This window comes from Cavia porcellus, unplaced genomic scaffold, assembly GCF_034190915.1.
Source record: "Cavia porcellus strain 051 isolate PalLab524CR breed Dunkin Hartley unplaced genomic scaffold, mCavPor4.1 scaffold_2, whole genome shotgun sequence".
In the NCBI taxonomy this organism is placed as follows: Eukaryota; Metazoa; Chordata; class Mammalia; order Rodentia; family Caviidae; genus Cavia; species Cavia porcellus.
The window spans coordinates 77,902,773-77,919,541 of NW_026947485.1; the positions used below are offsets into that span (position 1 = coordinate 77,902,773).

Below are 16,769 nucleotides of genomic sequence, written 5' to 3' on the forward strand. Positions count from 1 at the left end.
ATTTATATAGCATAACTCCATTTTTGCATTAAAAGTAACCAAAATATATTTTTAAAAGGCTAAGAGGTCATAATCCAGAAAGTGAAAGTGTTTTCTGCTGGGTGGGCACAGACAGGCGGCTTTCTTTTTGCTGAGTTGTATTTTCTATAAAATTGAGTTTGCATTATTTGTGGGATTGGAGTGAAAGGACCTGACTTCCAGTGAGGTGACTCTCCAAGCTCCCCCCTGAATGAATGTGCTAGACATCTCTCTTCCTCGAAGTCCTCAGGTGGCAGTGGAAACCCCCAGAAACCAGGATCAATGACATCATGGACAAAGAGTAGGTGGGGAGGGGCTCCCCGTGGCCTCAGGGAGCAGAAGCTCCTGGTGCAGCCTGTTTACTGTTTGCCTGTGGAGTGCCTCCAGCTATTCTAGGCATTGGGGTAAAGAAGGAGGGCCCCAGGGGTGATGTTTAAGAAACCGTTTTAGGGGGCCAAGGGAGATTATTGGGGATCAAACCTAAACTTAAAAAAAGTCGCGATAAATTCTTGGCTGGGGGTGGTGGTGCTCACCAGTAATTTCTGCACTCTAGGGCCGGGGTTTGAGGCAGGAGGATCACAAGTGTGAGCCCAGCCTGGCCATTTACAGTGACTCTATCCAGAAAATAAGAGTGCTGGAGAGTAGCACAGTGCAAGGGCCTGAGTTCCATCCCCAGTACCAAACAAAATGACAAAGAAACCATAAGTCTTGCGCACACTTACTGTGGATAGCAAGAACACAGTATTACACAGCGCCAGCAGCTGCAGACATTCAGAGGCTCTTACGTGGTCTCGACCTAGGTGTCTTCCAGCCTCATACCCTTGTCTGAACAGCCAGCTGCCTGCACAGCCGTGTTTCCGGCTTGTCCACGTATGTCCCAAGCATTTCCGCACCCGTGAGCATCCACCAAGCATGTCCTAGGCACACGCTCAAAAGAACAGTGAGGGTTGCCCTTTTCCCTCTCCGCAGACAGCGAGCTGGTGCTGCCCGACTGCCTGCGACCGCGCTCCTTCACTGCCCTGCGCCGGCCGTCACTGCGGCGAGAGGCCGACGACACGCGCCTGTCCGTGAGCCTGTGTGACCTCAACGTGCCGGGCGCCGATGGGGACGAGGTGGGGCTGGCCACTGGCTGCCCGATCCCTCAGAACTCGCTCAACTTGCAGCACAGCCGTGCGCTGCCCGCGCAGCTGGACGGCGACCTGCGCTTCCACACGCTGCGCTCCAGCACTCACGTTCGTGTCCTGGATGAGCACACCGTGGCGCGCCTGGAGCACGGGCGCGATGAGCGTGCACTCGTCTTCACCAGTAGGCCCGTGCGCGTGGCCGAGACCATCTTCATCAAGGTCACGCGCTCCGGGGGTTCGCGGCTGGGCGCGCTGTCCTGCGGCGTCACCTCGTGTGACCCGGGCACACTGCGGCCCGCAGACCTGCCCAGCAGCCCAGAGGCGCTGGCCGACCGCGAGGAGTTCTGGGCCATGTGCCGGGTGCCCGGGCCCCTGCACAGCGGCGACATCCTGGGCCTGGTGGTCACCGCTGATGGTGAGCTGCATCTAAGCCACAACGGCGCGCCCTCAGGCCTGCAGCTGTGTGTGGACGCCTCGCAGCCGCTTTGGATGCTCTTCGGCCTGCATGGCGCCATCTCGCAGGTCCGCATCCTAGGTGAGTGGCCGTCCCCCGCCCCACGCGGTCCACTATGGAGCCAGATGTCCAAGGTGAGCGCAGGGCCGGATTGGGTGACCCGTGCCATCAGAGGACACAAACCTTACCTGGGGCGGGAACAGGTGCTTGGAATCCGGCAGATTCACAGCCCAGATACTGCAGCTGCTCAGGGACCACTTACAAATGCTGAAAAAGCCAGGTGTGGGGCACAGGCCTGTAATCCGAACCCCTGAGGAGGTAGAGACAGGAGGATTGCAAGTTAAGAGTTCAACCTGGGCAATTTAGTGATTTAGCCAGACCCTGCCTTAAAAAAGAAAATAAACACAAAGCAACTGAAAACGTAAAAACAAAAACAAAAACAAAAAACCAAGTCTGAGGCTGAAGCTCCCTGTAAAGCACCTGGGTTTACTTCCCAGTTCTGCCAGAAAGGTGGGGGCGATTTCCACCAGCAAGGAGCTCAATTTGCATTTCTCTGCCTTGAGAGGAAGGCAGTGCGGCCTGGCCTGCAGTGTAGTCCTGAGGCTGAATGAGAGACAAGCAGCGAGTTGGGAGTCAGGGCGATGTCTCTGTGTGATTCCTCGTGGTGGCTGGAGAGAAAGTGGGGTACAGAGTTCTGAGCCTTTCTTTTCTGGGGCTCAGTGTTTGAGTGGCCTGAGGCACGTGGGTTTGTGTCAGCCAGGTTTTCACACTGCCCTGTGGTGTGTTTACAAGGCAGCCTTTGCGGAAGGGACCTTGTGGTTTGGACAGTTGGGGAGGGGGAAGAGTTTATTGCAGGACTTCCGAGAGTCTTTAGTATGTGGTGTGAGTGTTTTAAGGTTGTTGATGGTTACAGGTTGGTTTTTTCATAATACTTTGAGGGGGTGTCTTTTTTGAGACAGTGTCTCACTATGAAGTTCAGGCTGGCCTTAAACTCACTTTGTAGTCCAGGCTGGCCTCGAACTCACAGTGATCCTCTTGCTTCAGCTTCACGAGTGCAGGGATTACAGGTGTGCGCCACCACACCCAGCATGTTTTCCAAAGTAATTTGCTCAGGAATCTTATTCGCTGAGCAAATCCTGGGTCCTCTGTTACTCCTGAGGGAGTAAAGGTCCTTGCCTTGCCAGTGCTGGTCTTCCTACCAGCCTCTTGGACTGAGCTGATTTTCTGAGCCTTACATGGAGAACTTGATGAAGTTCAGGTCATTGGGTCCCACCTCCAGAGACCCCAGTCCTATGGACCCTGAATATGTTCTGGGCATCTAAATTTTTCTTTTTCTTTGCCTGGTGCTGGAGCATGCTAGGCAATTGTTCTATTACTGAGCTGTAGCCCCAAATTTCTGTTTCTATTTTTTATGGCAATGTTTTATGGGTAGCCAGGTTTGGAGACCAGGAGTGTGATTGCTGGGATGCTGCATGGCAGTGTGTGGGCTGCACTGCTCTGTGAGGCTGGCACACGGTGGAGACACATTTGGATAAGTGCTGTGTGTGTGCACATGATGTTGTGATTGTGTCTGTGGGGAGCACTTGTGTAATCAGATAAAATCATCGAGGGACTTCCAGTGCTGGAGGGAGACCAGGTGAAGATGGAGTGGAAGATAAAAAGGGGTTAGAAGAAGTGAGCAAGGGGCCGAAAAGTCAGAGCTGAGGAAAGCTAAATCAGGAAGGACGAACAGAAGTCGAGGACAAAGGAAAAAGCAACAGCCTGGGGTGAGAATCAGGATGAAGTAGAAGGAAAATGAATGGGAGGGGGCCACAGAATGGGGCGGTGTTTCCAGGGAAAGGAAATTACATAAGGGCAAGGGACTCTCGCATCAGCGCCATCTAATAATAGATAAGAAACTTTCCAGCAAGGCTTCTATTTCCCAAAGAGGTTTACAAGACTGAAGCAAAGGGAGATTTTTAAAAAGTCAGAACTGTTCTGTCCCTGGAGGTATGCAGAGGCCTAACAGCCCAGGCCTCACGGTGGTTCAGTCCTGTGTTCTGTGCGGGCGTGCTGCTGGTTGGTACCTGCAGGCCTGGGGTAGGAGTCTGGCAGGGGCGGTGTGGAGAGAATATCAGAGGGCAGAGGTGATGCCCTGTGTGGGTTGATGAGGACAGAAAGCAGGGCTGCCCTACTCTGAGGGCTGGCGTTGGTGAGAAGCAATCTTTCTCCCCTCCTGTGCAGGCTCTACCATTCTGGCTGAGCGGGGCATCCCGTCACTGCCCTGCTCCCCTGTGTCCACGCCAACCTCACCCAGTGCCCTGGGCAGCCGCCTCTCTGACCTGCTGCTCAGCCCTTGCAACTCTGGGCCTCTGGGCAGCTCTGCTGGTGGTAAGTGCTAGTGTGCCTGCCCCGCCCTGCCCCATGGTGGATGTGGCTTGTCCCTCCTGTTCCCTCCCTGGGCAGCTTTCTCCCCAAGAACTTTGTTTTCCTGTTGAGAACACAAGGGAGGACAGTGGGTAGCTCAAGCTCAGCCTCAAGGAAGTTGGGCCCTGTTCTCTTCACTCTCTCCACCTCCCTTCTTTCCTCCCTGCCTTGTAGCTGCCTGGTCCTGGTCTGGGCCGAGCCGCAAAAGTGGGGCCGCTGAGCTCTACCTCTTCCCACTATGTGGAGGGGGCGGGGCAGGGCCCTTCCCGAGAGTCTTGCACTGCCTGGGCCTTCTCTCCTGACCGGTGGTTCTTTGTCTGCAGGAACAGCCCCCAACTCACCAGTGAGTTTGCCAGAGTCTCCAGTGACCCCGAGTGTGGGCCAGTGGAGCGATGAGTGCACCATCTGCTACGAACATGCGGTGGACACGGTCATCTACACGTGCGGTCACATGTGCCTCTGCTACGCCTGCGGCCTGCGCCTCAAGAAGGCCCTCCATGCCTGCTGCCCCATCTGCCGCCGCCCTATCAAGGACATCATCAAGACCTACCGCAGCTCCTAGCCTGCCTTGGCGCCCCATTCCGCACCCACCTCTGCAGACTGCAGCCCAACTCTCACTGAGGGGCAGGCCAGTGGGGCCTCCTTTCGTCTTGGAAACTCTCTCCTTTTCCACCAAACATGGGAAACCGAGGTCCCTGAAGGTCTGAGCAGAGGAGGGTTTGGAGCAGAGCAGTGGGGGCAGGGGCACATCCCCACTGAGGGGAAGCAGTAAGCTGCACTCTCCCCAGCTTGTCCTTGTGTGCCAATTTAGGCTTAAGCTGGGCTCTCAACCTGTCCTAACCCTTCCCCATCAGGGAAAATTCCCAGGAGGTCCACATAGTCTGTGTGCCGAGAACTAGAAAATGCATACCTTCCTTTGGGCTGATGAGACCCAGAGCCAGGGCCTGCGACTGGGCCCAGCGAGGTTGGGATTAGGTTTTAGCATCCATCAAGCTCCCTCAGCCAACTGGGCAGTACACAGTCCGCTCAGAAGCAGCCCTGGGTCGGCTGCTGTCTCACCCTCTGACCTCTGCCCACCCTGCCTCTGACCTTTCTTCCATGCCCATTGGGCCTGGCCACTGTGGATAAGATGGTGGCAGACTTCTCTCATCCTGGGCAGCAGGGCCTCCTGGGATGAGTGGCTGGGCAGTCTGTGGAGGCCCCAGGCCTTGGGGAGACCCCTCCTGGCTTCAGGCATCTGCCCCAACCATCTCACTGGGTGCTGCTTCCCAGGCTGTCTTAGGATGTAGCTGGGGCCTCTCTGCACTGGTGGGGCCTCCTAGAGTGGGTCTCGGGATGCCCTCAGGCCTCTCTCTCTTTTCAGAGGCAGACAAGTGACCAGGAGAGGCCAGGACGGGGCAGGGATTCTCTGGGCTACAACCAGTCCTTCTCCATGTTTTTATTTATTTATTTATTTGGCTTGTGGGCTTTGTTGTTTGTGGGTGAGTTCCCATCCCCTGGACCCCAGAAAGGCTTGTGAAGGTGGCAGCAGAGGTGGTTATCACCCCTCATGCAGTCCATCGCGTTCAGGCCAGACATACTACCCACGGACTGGTGCTCCAGCCTAAGAGGCTGAGGAGGGAGGCCTCCCATCGAATTGTGTCCATTTTTCAGAGAAGCAGCCTGAGTCTCCTGGGCACCTGGGGCTGGTGGGTCACCCAGAGCCATGAAGCACACCTTGGGGTCGCCTGTTGTGTAAGGGCAAGAAGGGCTCGTGGGGAGGCCTGTGTATCCTGGAAGAAGAGGGCCACGTCTGGCTCCCAGCATGCTCTTCTGTTTGTCACCTCAGCTCTGCAGGTCCTGACTTCCCAGCCCGCTACAGTGGCAGGCGGGTACGGACTTCTGGTCCCAGCTGCCCACGTGGACAGATCGCTGTCCTCAACCTTGGTCCCCCTGTGCAGCATGGCTGTTTGGGGACAGACAGACTATTGAGGTAGCTCTGGGAATTCTTGGATGGGGACTCCAGGCCAGGCCTCTGAATGTGCCAGCCTCGTGGGGGGTTGGGGAAGATACCATGCCACTCCGAGCATAGCCCTGTCCAGCCAGGAGGTGCCCTAGAGAGGAAAGAAAACCGGCAGGGCAGGGGTCAAGCGAAATAGCTGTCCCCTGTTCTGTTAGTGCTGGGGTTGTTGATGCCTCATTGTGAACTCCGGTCGCTGTGATGTGAATAAAGGTGATCTCATACCAGCCTAAAGGCTGTGCAGTGCGTGAGGAGGCTGGGTGGAAGATCATCTGTGGGTGGGTGGCCAGCAGATGGCAAGGGAACCACCAGGCGAAACTGGAGTTAGGGGCTGGAGCATGACCTGGCTTTGGGATGCAGGGCAGGCCTGAAAATTGGGAGAGAGGAGCTGCTGCTTTTCAGGTGGCCTCAGGTTCCAAGGTCTGTTGGGGGACAGGGCCCAGCCTGGCTATGGAGCCCATGGAGCAGACAGAACCACCTAGGGGGAACCAGAACCAAGGTGCTGGAACTTGTGAGGGCCAAGGTCACCACCTGGGTGGTGCCACAGAGGAGAAAGGAAAGCTCTAGACAGAGACTGTTAAAGGAACTTTCTAGATGTGCTGAATGTACCTGGGACATGGGAAAAGCTGAGGGTAGTGGAGACAGCCAAACTGGCCAGCGACTAAGCTGGTACTATGCTCATGCAGAGCCAGGCCTCAGGGCACTTAGGGCTGCCTGCCTCGTCCTGGGAGGATGCTCTGGCTACCCAGCTGCAAACCGGCCTTGAAACTTCCTACAGCACCACCCTGCTCTGCTTACTTGGAGTCCAGCGCCAGGAGGTGAGCGTTGGGCCCAAGCAGAGAACTCAGGCCTGGCTAGTTCCAGAAGCTTCCTGAAGATGGGAAGGGGGCTGGGGAGCTTTAGCCTGGTTCTCACCAACAATAGTGGCAGTGTAACTCCCCTTCCTGCATCTTTGGGAGGGGCCTGGGATTCTAGAACTCATCCTGGGATAGAGCTCCCAGGTGAGTGGATTTTCCAGTGTCCAGAAGAATTAGGTGATTCTGTTCAGTTAAAAAGGCCAAAAACTTTATTTAGTTTTCAGAGAAATACAAGATGCATGTAAACATAAACCAAATACAAAACAAAACAACCCAAGTCTTACAGTCTAGAAGCATGCCAAGACAGAGCATTTTGCAGACCAAAGAGTCCCATCAAAGTGATAAAGGACACGTGGAAAGTAGCAGGCCAAGTGGGGTCTCTTCCCCACGGCACTGCATGTTTGTGGTGATTGAAACAGCCCACCATTAAAAATATCAGAAACATGGAGATAGTTTAGCACCACCATTGAACCTGGGAATATCTTAGTACTCATGCTGACTGCACTGCATCTGTCCAGTTTCTCTGCTGAGGGAAAGGAAAAAACCTGGACCCATGGAGCCCATCAGGAGCAGGGCAGGGCTGTGTGGAGGCCACGAGGGATCTCCTACAATTCTGGGGTCCTGGTGACATCCACCAGTGCACCTGCAACCATGCAGCCCACAGTGATGGGCACTCACACCTGTCCTGCTCACAAGTCACTTTCTGCAGACTTCTCAGGGACCAGAAGGGTCACCCACTGCCCATGCTGTATCCTGGGTTTTAAGGAAGCCGGCTGCAGAGAACAGGGTGAAAATCCAACAGTGGTGGCCAGGTACCCTGCTCTAACTCTTTCGGAGCAGTGTGCTTTGGTTAGAAGCCACTAAAAAAATGGAAGAGCAACTTGATGGGCGTTCCCTTCAGCTGTCCGATTTGTAATGTGCCGGGCAGACAGAACCACTGCAGGTACAAAAGAGCCTCAGGCCAGCAGTAGAAGGTGAGCGAGGTTATGTTCCTCCCAGACCGACCTACCAGACCTTGCACTTCAGTTTTGGGACAGTGGGTGCCTACTGTGAGGCCCATCACAATCAATCATGCCTGATTCACACAGCCTGAGAGGCCAGCTATGGATGAGACAAAGGCAGTGGGCAAAGTCAGCGGGAACCTGGAAGATGGAAGTGAGTCTGCTGGAAAAAGGGCCTCTAAACCCAAAGACTTGTTTGTTGCTTACAAGACCCCTTCTCCACTAAGTAAATCAATGCCCGTTTGCAAAGATCAGCTCATGGCCAGGGAGTAGCAATCTGGTCTGCTGGCTTCTTCAGAGGCCAAATTTGGAGGATTTTCCAAATTTCTGCTCTGGAGGGACCCTTGAATGTCAAATCATGAAATTTCCTGCCTACCTGCTCTCTACTTTCTGAAACATTCAGCATCAACTTCTGCCTTCTAATCAATAATGACAAAACAAACCTCCAAACTCTTTCTATCTTCCCACACCGCCCCAGACACGCACACACTCAGGCTTGCCAACGTACCTCTCCCTGTCTCCAACGTGCTCAGTCAAGCCTTTTGCTCTAAAACAATGCAGGTCCTAAGGTCCAGGCCACTGTCCAGGATGGAACTGGGAGCAAGGCAGGGACCTTCAGCACTGGGATCCCACTGTGTAAGGCCACTAGGTTCTAGGACTAGAATGACTGAGGATGCTCACTGTCAAGGTCAAGTGCAAACAGGAGATTGAGAAAGACAGCACAGAGAAAGAGGGAGCACACGGGATCCAGGTCTAGGCATCTATAGGTGAGGACAGAGCGGGAGGAAAATTAAAATCGCCGTGGCCAATGCCTGTTGGGTCACTGATCCTGCCTCTGATGGAAGAGCTTGGAACCACACACGAGGCTGCCCGACAGGGGTGAGACAGCCTCAGTAAGACCCAGGGGAGCCCCTCTACACTGCTTCATGAAGTGTCCAGGCAGGCCCTGGAGCCACTGCTGTGTGCACTGCAGGTCTTGCTGAGCATCCCACAGGCTGGTTCTCAGAAACAGGAACCCAGGCCAGCTGCTCTTATATCTTACGGGGCCTCTCTACTGATGACTCTCAGGATGAGGAGTGGGAGTCTGCCTGTGCGGTGAGGAACCTGCAGGTGGGTGACCTAATAACCAACTCAGCATTTCCATGTAGAGTAGCAATCTCTCTGCTGTATCTTTATTTGGAACCCAGGACAACAGCTTAGGCTGCTTCTGCTAGATCTGTTAATGCCAGTGTGAAGTTTCCAACTAAATAATAAAATAATTAATAATAATAATAAGACACATTGCACTCTCCAGCCAGAATTGTGCGTATGGATGACACACGCACACATACTTGCTGCCAGGAGCTGCGAGTCCCTTGGGTCCTGCCCAATGCCAAGGACTTGTTCCATGGAGACAGCTTGTCCAACGTTTTTTTTCTGTAACTCCATGTTATTTAGCTCAAGTGGGAAATTACCAACACTCACACATGCGCGTGCACACATACACACACACACACACAGGCACAATACACAGCCCTCAAAAAAGTGAGGGAATCTTAATTCTTTAGTGATGTGGACAGTTCTCTTTCCAGAGAGCTTTGCATGGTGATTCTGAGACTAGATTTGTAGATTTCCTCCTCCAAGGAGAGTAAGATACTTACATGGGCCCAGTCTTACTCCGAGTACAAACATTCCTATCTGTGCAGAAACTCAACCCAGGGTTGGAGCAGCAAGCACACAGTACTGAGGTGGAGGTAACGAGGTGGCAAGGATACACCTGCCAAACTCAGGGTGGACTCAGGGTGCCTGGACCAGAGATTTCCTGCCCTGTGTCTTCCTGCACCTGCACAGAGGAAAGGCCAGCTTGGTACCTGTTGTGGGGGTCCCATCTGCAGACTCAAGCAGACCCCTTGGAGTCTCCTCGGAGAACTCTTGAACACTGTTGGGGGGTAGGGCTTTGGGGGGTGTGGCAGGGGCAGGGTTCACTCCTCAGATACCAAGATGAGTGGCCCAGGTCCACTACAGGTCTAAGGGAGTTGGATCTGTCTGGGGTTGTGGGGCTTAAGGTACCCACACCCTCCAAATGGATTTGCTTATATCCAGGGTTCCTGCCCATAAACTGAATTGAGGTTCCACAGTTTTAGAAAGATTCAAACGTACATCAAAAGAGTGAGAGTCCAAACATCGGGAGCCTGGGGTGAGAGGGCTGTTGGGGGCTTTCAGGACAGGTCTCTCAGAGCAGCTGGCTACAAAGACGACAGAAACGAACACAAGGACAGGTTCCTGAATGTCCTCACTCTGCAGATGGGCCTGGGATTCAAGAGTCCCAGACCACTTCCCTGAACCCCTTTCTTCTGGGTAGACACAAGCAAAAGTGAAGGGGTTGTCCCCTGGTGGGGACCTCTACCATCTTGCCAGGGAAGGAGAGGGGCAGAGGAGGCCGAAACATCAAACCTCACAGGTCCCAGCATCTGTGCCACGATTCTGATTCCCTTTCCACCCTCTGCAGATGGGGCCACGGGGTTTCCCTCCTGCCTCTCACTGACCCTGGCATCCCTCCTGGAATATTGCACTTTTTCTGTCTCTCAGATTGTTTTCATTTTCGATTGAGAATGCAAAGTATTTGGAGGGGGCTAGGGAAATTAGTAACCTTAAAGAAATAATATATTAAATACAAAAAACAGGAGGAGTAGGGATTATTTCATCTTTTTTCTCCCTTGAAATCAACACAAACTATCAAACCAAGGTCTAAACTTAAATAGTCCTACATCTACTCAGTAAGTACTAGTAATATGAAAATAATGCTTGGCGGAAATTCCCTTGTCCCTTTTCCTTAGAGATGAAAGCAGTAACATGCCTTGCTGAGGAAAGCCATGGGTATAAATGCCAGGAAAATATGCTGCTCTAACATCTGAAAGTGATTACAATGATTCTATATAATGCCTTCGTCAGGATGGAGAACTGAGGAATAGAGAAATGTCTGGGGCCAGGCTGGGGTGGACAGGCTAAGACCTAGCCACAGCCACTGCGGGGGGAGGGACCCACAGCACAGACAGTACCTCTGCTGCTTGGGGTGCCCCTTCCTGCTCCTCCTCGCTGTGCCCAAGGCTGGTGGCCTAGTGGGAAGAGGAGCTAGGCCATGCACCCAGGCGTGCTGTGACAAAGAGGGGCACAGTGAGACAGAGATGAAAATCTTTTCTTCCCTTGTCAAAGAAAAAGGCCTTTAAAGTGAAAGAAGAACAAAGCACCAAATGATGCATCTTCGGGCATTATATAAACCTCAATAATGACCTCAGAAGGGCTCATTATGATTAAAGTTGCAGTATACAGCAAAACAACATCATTTCACATTTTCAATTGCAACCAATGGAAAATTAGGTTTGGACACTGCTGAGATTTCATTCTTTTTTCCTTTAAGTCTGATCTGGTTTTCCTCCAGATGGGTCAGAGCCCAGGCCTCCTCCGCTGCTGCCAGCAGCCCCCTCTGAAGTCACAAAGTAGCTCAGTAGCTCTAGGGAAAGGCCCTCTCGCCCTGGGTCAGACGAGGAGTGCAGGGCACGAAGCCTGGCACCCCTGGCTGAGTCTGAGAAGGACTGGCATGCACCTTCTTGCTTCAAGTATTAACAAATTTGGGTCTGCAGGTGTGTGCTGTGCTGTGCTGTGCTGTGGGGGAGTGTGTGAAGGCGAGGGTGTGGTGCAGAGACAGGCACGGCAATTTCCTGTTCACTGCCCAGAACTATCCATGTGTTGTCACCAGGTGGCAGCACTCTCCACTGTTCCTGGATGCCTGAGCAGCTCCCAGCCACCCTGGGGCTGGACGTCACAATGTAAACATGATGACCACGTGATAAACTGGGGCAGGGAGGGGGGAACCGAGACAGGATGAACGCAGCGGGAAGCATGCTGTGAACTAGTCGTGTGATTTAGGGAAAATCATTTCCTGGCCTCAGGCTGCAGAACAGATACGGGTGGCACAGAGTGACCTCCCTGGTCCCTTCCAGTCCTGCTGGGAATCTAGGAGAGGGGGTCCCTGGGGGCTGCAGAGAGCCTGCCGGGCAGTGTGGATGATGGGGCGGGAGGGCAGGCTCTGGGGAGTGCTGAGGCTGGCCCTACTGAGACGCTCTGTGGCCAGCAGCTGCCCTGTCCCTCCAGCTGGGGCTGGTGTGAGTGGTGGCACCGGCTCAGTGCAGGCATCTGTGGAGCGAGGCTGAGGGCCCTACCCCTGGGAGGCATCTGTGGAAGGTCCTTTAACCCGACAGTCTCGCTACTTTTAAATTTTATTTTAAATAATCATAAATTACTTTTCTTTTAATAAATATGTGCTGTTTAAAAACGAGAAAAGTATATACTGCATCTTTAAGTAATGCACTTTGCTCTCTGGGCTTCTTTTCATTCCATCTTAAAGTGCATTAATTAAAAAATAATGAACCACTTCCTTATCATTATTGTTCAAATAAGTACAAATAATATTAATATGAGGACACTAAACCACTACCATTAGTACTGCAATCTAGCAGATTAACTCAACATCCTGTTCTATTTAATACTGTCCAGCAGAAAAAAATAAAGTAACTAATTTCAATTTTAAGCTCATGAGCAAAACAAAACAAAACTACCTCACCATGGCCCTTTGACAAAGAATGCGAGCATCTGCCAGGGCTGGGAGACCCCAGGAGAGGCTTCTGGGATCTGGGGCAACCGAGATGCTGGGTCCTGGCTGACCTGCCCGGCGAGGGGTGGGCAGCCCCAGCCCAGCCGACTGAGTGATGGGGCAGCTCTGAGGCCTGATCTGTCCCAAACAAAGGCACGTGCGAAATCCACTCCTGGCAGCAGCCACGGCCAGTCCTTGGGGAGCTGCTGAGCTGGATGGTCCCCTCTGAAATGTCAACATTGAAAGACACAGTCCAGAGCTGACACAGGATCTGCAGCAGACTTCACCCTCTGCTTCTCTCTTCGCCAGAGTGCTGCCCTGCGGGAAGACAGCGCTGGCACCTAGCACCTGGCATAGGGGTCCTGTCTTCTCTGTAGTGCTGCCAACAGGCAAAAGAGGGTGGTTGGTGGTGTCCATTCAGTGTGACCCAGGGCCCAGGTGGGGTCCCCTCTACCCAGGGTGGGGGCCATGGCCGTTTCTCCACAGTTCCTATGTAAGGCTTTCAGCCCGCCTGGTGGGAGAACGTACACAGAATGAATGGCCTGCCAGCCGCTTCCTCTCCGACATCAGGCTCTCCTCCCTCTGGGGAGAGTCTTTACCCCCCACCCCCCAGCAGTTGGGCCAAAAGAAGATTTTATCGCTGAGTATGGGACTGGGACTTAACCAGCCCCCATCTCTCTGGCGAGTGCCATCCCCAGGCACTGTCCATACAGTGGAAACCAAAGGGAACAACTTTGGCATCTGGGAGGGGAACACGTGAAGCCAGAAGCAAACAAATCAAAACAAACCCCTCCTACAGAGTACAACAGAAAGTCTACCCTCCCGTGTGAGGCCGGCCCCCCTCGGGCTCCCAAACAACCCGAGTGAGACCCAAACCCAAGACCTGACATATATATATAATTCCCGAATCAATACCCCTCTCTGGAAACACGCCAAGGAATCACCCATGAGAGACACCCTTAAGTCTGCTGGGCACAAAGGGCCCAGTGGGAATGCCTCCTCCAAGGGCTGCCCGGAGAAGGGCAGGCTCCTCCTCAAGGCCAGAACAGGGACATCTAAGAAGGATGACCCTCGCTGGCACTTTGGAACCACTTTTTTCTCACCTACAAGACACTGACAGTGGCCTGGCCCAGGGGCACACAAGCTCACATGAGACACCTCCAAGCCTCAGGGCTGGTGGTGTCTTCACACGCATTCACCTCTGAGGGCAGTGGCTATCCCTGGGAACCTTGAACAATTCACAAATACAGGTTAGGACAATACCAGGGCTACCTTTGTGGCAAGATGCCTGCCCCAGAAGAGCCAAGCGGGGCAGGACCCCAGAGGTCCCTACAATCACATCTTTTCCAGGTTTGCGGCAAAGGCATGATCGGGGTTTCTGTGTTGCTGGTCCCCGATGGTGCACAGTCCGTCAGCAAAGTCACTGTGGTGCACGCTTGGGTCCAAGGCTCAGTTCTCCCCCGCCATTCCCTTTCCTGCTCATCCCCTTCCTCCTAGCTGGGGAGAGGTGAGGGAGGTCACACTTTCTGCTAGGTTCCATGCTGTATCTCCCCCCTCCTCCCAGGCTGTCCTTCCCCTTTTGTCTACTCGTGGTCACTGCTCATCCAGTGGCAGCTACAGCGCCACACTGGCCGGAGGGACCCTATGGCCCCCGCTAGTTTTTCTTTTCAAGGTAGTTGGAGGGCACCCAGCCTTTGAAGGGCTTCACCTCATCCAGGATCTGGCAGTACCACCAGCCATTGGGGTTCCTCTCCAGTACCTCCATGGACACCCCCTCTTGGAAGCCTGCTGTTTCCTCGTCCCCCTCGTAGTCCGCGATAGAGACATACAAGTCTTTGAGGTTATTATGGATGAACTGGGACTTCTCGATGGGCTTGGGGCGCACAGGGGATACGGGAACACAGTTCCGCTGGGTGGGCAGCAAGGGTGAATCCGACCCTTGGCTGGCAGCGCGCTCCCCCAGGCGGCCCTTGGTCTCAGAGGGGGCCGAGCGTGCGGTGCTAAAGGAAGAATTCCGCCGGACGCCTCGGAGGCCGTCCGTTGCCGTGAGGGACTCGTTTCTCCGCAGGGCACAGGACAGATTGTTATCTTTGGGTGGTGGGGACACAAACACGGACTGCGGCCTGACCGCCACCTGCCGCACGCCATTCCGCATCTTCACCACTGTGGCACCTGAGGGCTTGCCGAAGCCCCCGGGGGGCTTGCAAGGGACAGGCGGGGTTGCCCTCTTGCTCTGGTTGACAGTGTTGAGCGCCTGCACGTGCCTCTCGATCTTTTCCAGGCTGTCTGACTTGCCCTCACTCTCCTTGCTCCTCACGGCTTCTGGCTCCGTGTTAGAGGTCTCGGGTTGCTCCTGCCGCTCAGGGACCAGGTAGTGGGAGGGTGCCCAGCCCTCCAGCTCCCCAAACCGGATGTACCACCACCCGCTCTCCAGCTTCTCCAGCACTTGTACCTCGGCGCCCGCAGGGAAGCTGATCTCCGAGTCCTGAACCTTCTGGTAGGCACTACAGGTCACATAGGAGGTGGCTGGCCCTTCCCACTCCTTGGGGGGACACTGTGGAGTGGCAGTGGAGAGGGTGATGACATCAGCTGAGCCTCTCCTGGACCTCTCACTGAGCCCCTCTGAGACTGTCTGAGGGGGCAACTCGGAATCCTCACTCCTGGAGCCCTTTAGGCCACCCCGGAGCTGGCCCGTGGGTCTCAGCTGGCGCCGTAAAGTGCTTATATCCATCTTCTCCTGGTTCTGTGATTCTGCCCGGTTCAGTAATGGCTTGGGCCGAAGAGAGGGCTTAGCCCGCATGCAGGAGGTCAGTCCGGCCTTCACGTCAGCATCTTTCTTGGCCCCAACCTTGGGAGTGCCACGGATGGCTGCGTCTGAGGCAGAGCGGGGCTTCAGGTCATCGCTGTTCTTAGACAGGGAGGAGGAAGAGGAGGAAGATGAGGAGCAGGTGGTGTTGATGGTGATGGACGAGGAGAAGGAGGCTGAGGAATGGTTCTTCCCTAGTTCTGTCTGGGTGTTCTTCTCTGCCTTGAGCTTTAAGAGTGAGGATGACTTGGGGGAACCTGACTTTGGGGAGTTTTTCCTGGCAAGGGACAAGGAGGAGCCCCCTGGGGAGTCACTGTCCCCGGAGGATCCTCTGACTGATAGAGTGTCCTCTGCATATGGCTGGAAGCCCTCGTTCTCATAGATGGTCTCCTCTTCCAGTGCCACATCTTCTGACGACTCGCCTACCTTGAAGCGGGCCCGCTGTAGGGAGGAGGCGGGTGAGGGCCTGCGTGGCTGGGCAGGCCGCCTGTCCCCTGAGCCTCTGTCCTCTGTGGGCTCCTCGCTCAGCTCTGGTTCTGAGTCAAAGCCAAAGGCCGGTATGTCGTACTCAGGCTCTTCATATTTGAGCTTCAGCGGGGACTCCTGGCTCTCGCTGGCACCTGCAGTGGCCTCCTCAGCTTCCTTGGGTTTGCTGGGGGGTGCTGGTGGGGGAACCTTGGGCCGGGTCAGTGTGCTTGTACGACGGTTCAGGTTGGGCTTCTTGCGCTTATCGATGTAGGAGGCAGGAGCCCAGCCCTCCTTCTCACCGATCTGCACGTACCACCAGCCGCCTGAGTTCTTGTCGATGACCTGGGAGAAGAGGGCAGATGGGCAGTGAGCCAGCAGGTCTCTGGGCCCTTGTGAACACCACACACTGGCTGGAGGCTGCCTTCACTTTACTGATGAGAAATTGGGCAAGAACTCAGGATCAAGTATAGTGAACAGCAGATCAGGACTCAAGCCCAGGATGGAGGCTTTCACTCTCCAAGTCCCTTGCCCTGGTCCGCTAAGCCTGTCAATGCTGGTTAAGCAGACCTCCTCCTTCCCTCAACTGCCATGTGCAAGCCCTAGCATCACAGATGCAGATGCATGAGGAACTGCAGATCCTCCCTGAAATACCCTGGAAGGGCCTCTCAGGTGAGCATGGAAGATGCAGAGGAGTTTATTTTGTTGTTGTTTTGTTTTTGTCTTTTTAGGACAGGGTTTCACTCTGTGGTTCAAGCTGGCCTCAAACTTGAAGCAATCCTCCAGCTTCAGCCTCCCAAGTGTTGGGATTACAGGCGTGGACCACTATGCTGGGCAAGATGTAGGGACAGTCCTGGGACCCAGGCTTCCAGGCATAGCATCTCCCCAGCATCCACTGCCTGTGAACATCTCACTGCCTGGGGAAATGAAACCTCACCAATCGAACAGGTTACTTTGAGCTGAACGGTTTCCTACAGAAGGCCTGAGGGGCTCTTGGTCATTCCTAGGT

The 16,769-nt window shown here is 54.3% G+C and overlaps 2 protein-coding genes across 19 annotated transcripts in view; one reads left to right on the forward strand and one right to left on the reverse strand.

Annotated features, from left to right (window-relative positions):
• Positions 1 to 6,235, forward strand: part of Neurl1 (neuralized E3 ubiquitin protein ligase 1) — a 60,039-nt gene extending 53,804 nt beyond the window's left edge. For 5 of the 6 annotated variants that reach the window (XM_003474950.3, XM_063244650.1, XM_005005980.4 and 2 more), the window contains exons 4-6: positions 988 to 1,677; positions 3,820 to 3,966; positions 4,326 to 6,235. In XM_003474950.3, coding sequence (XP_003474998.2) covers positions 988 to 1,677; positions 3,820 to 3,966; positions 4,326 to 4,564 — 1,076 coding nt within the window. In that variant the 3' untranslated portion in view covers positions 4,565 to 6,235. Of the gene's footprint in view, positions 1 to 987; positions 1,731 to 3,819; positions 3,967 to 4,325 lie in introns of all 6 variants that reach the window. The other variant, XM_063244649.1, reaches the window with a different exon arrangement.
• Positions 6,236 to 7,049: 814 nt separating this feature from the next.
• Positions 7,050 to 16,769, reverse strand: part of Sh3pxd2a (SH3 and PX domains 2A) — a 197,209-nt gene continuing 187,489 nt past the window's right edge. For all 13 annotated transcript variants that reach the window (XM_003474945.5, XM_003474944.5, XM_063244642.1 and 10 more), the window contains one exon: positions 7,050 to 16,105. In XM_003474945.5, coding sequence (XP_003474993.1) covers positions 14,144 to 16,105 — 1,962 coding nt within the window. In that variant the 3' untranslated portion in view covers positions 7,050 to 14,143. The remainder of the gene's footprint in view (positions 16,106 to 16,769) is intronic.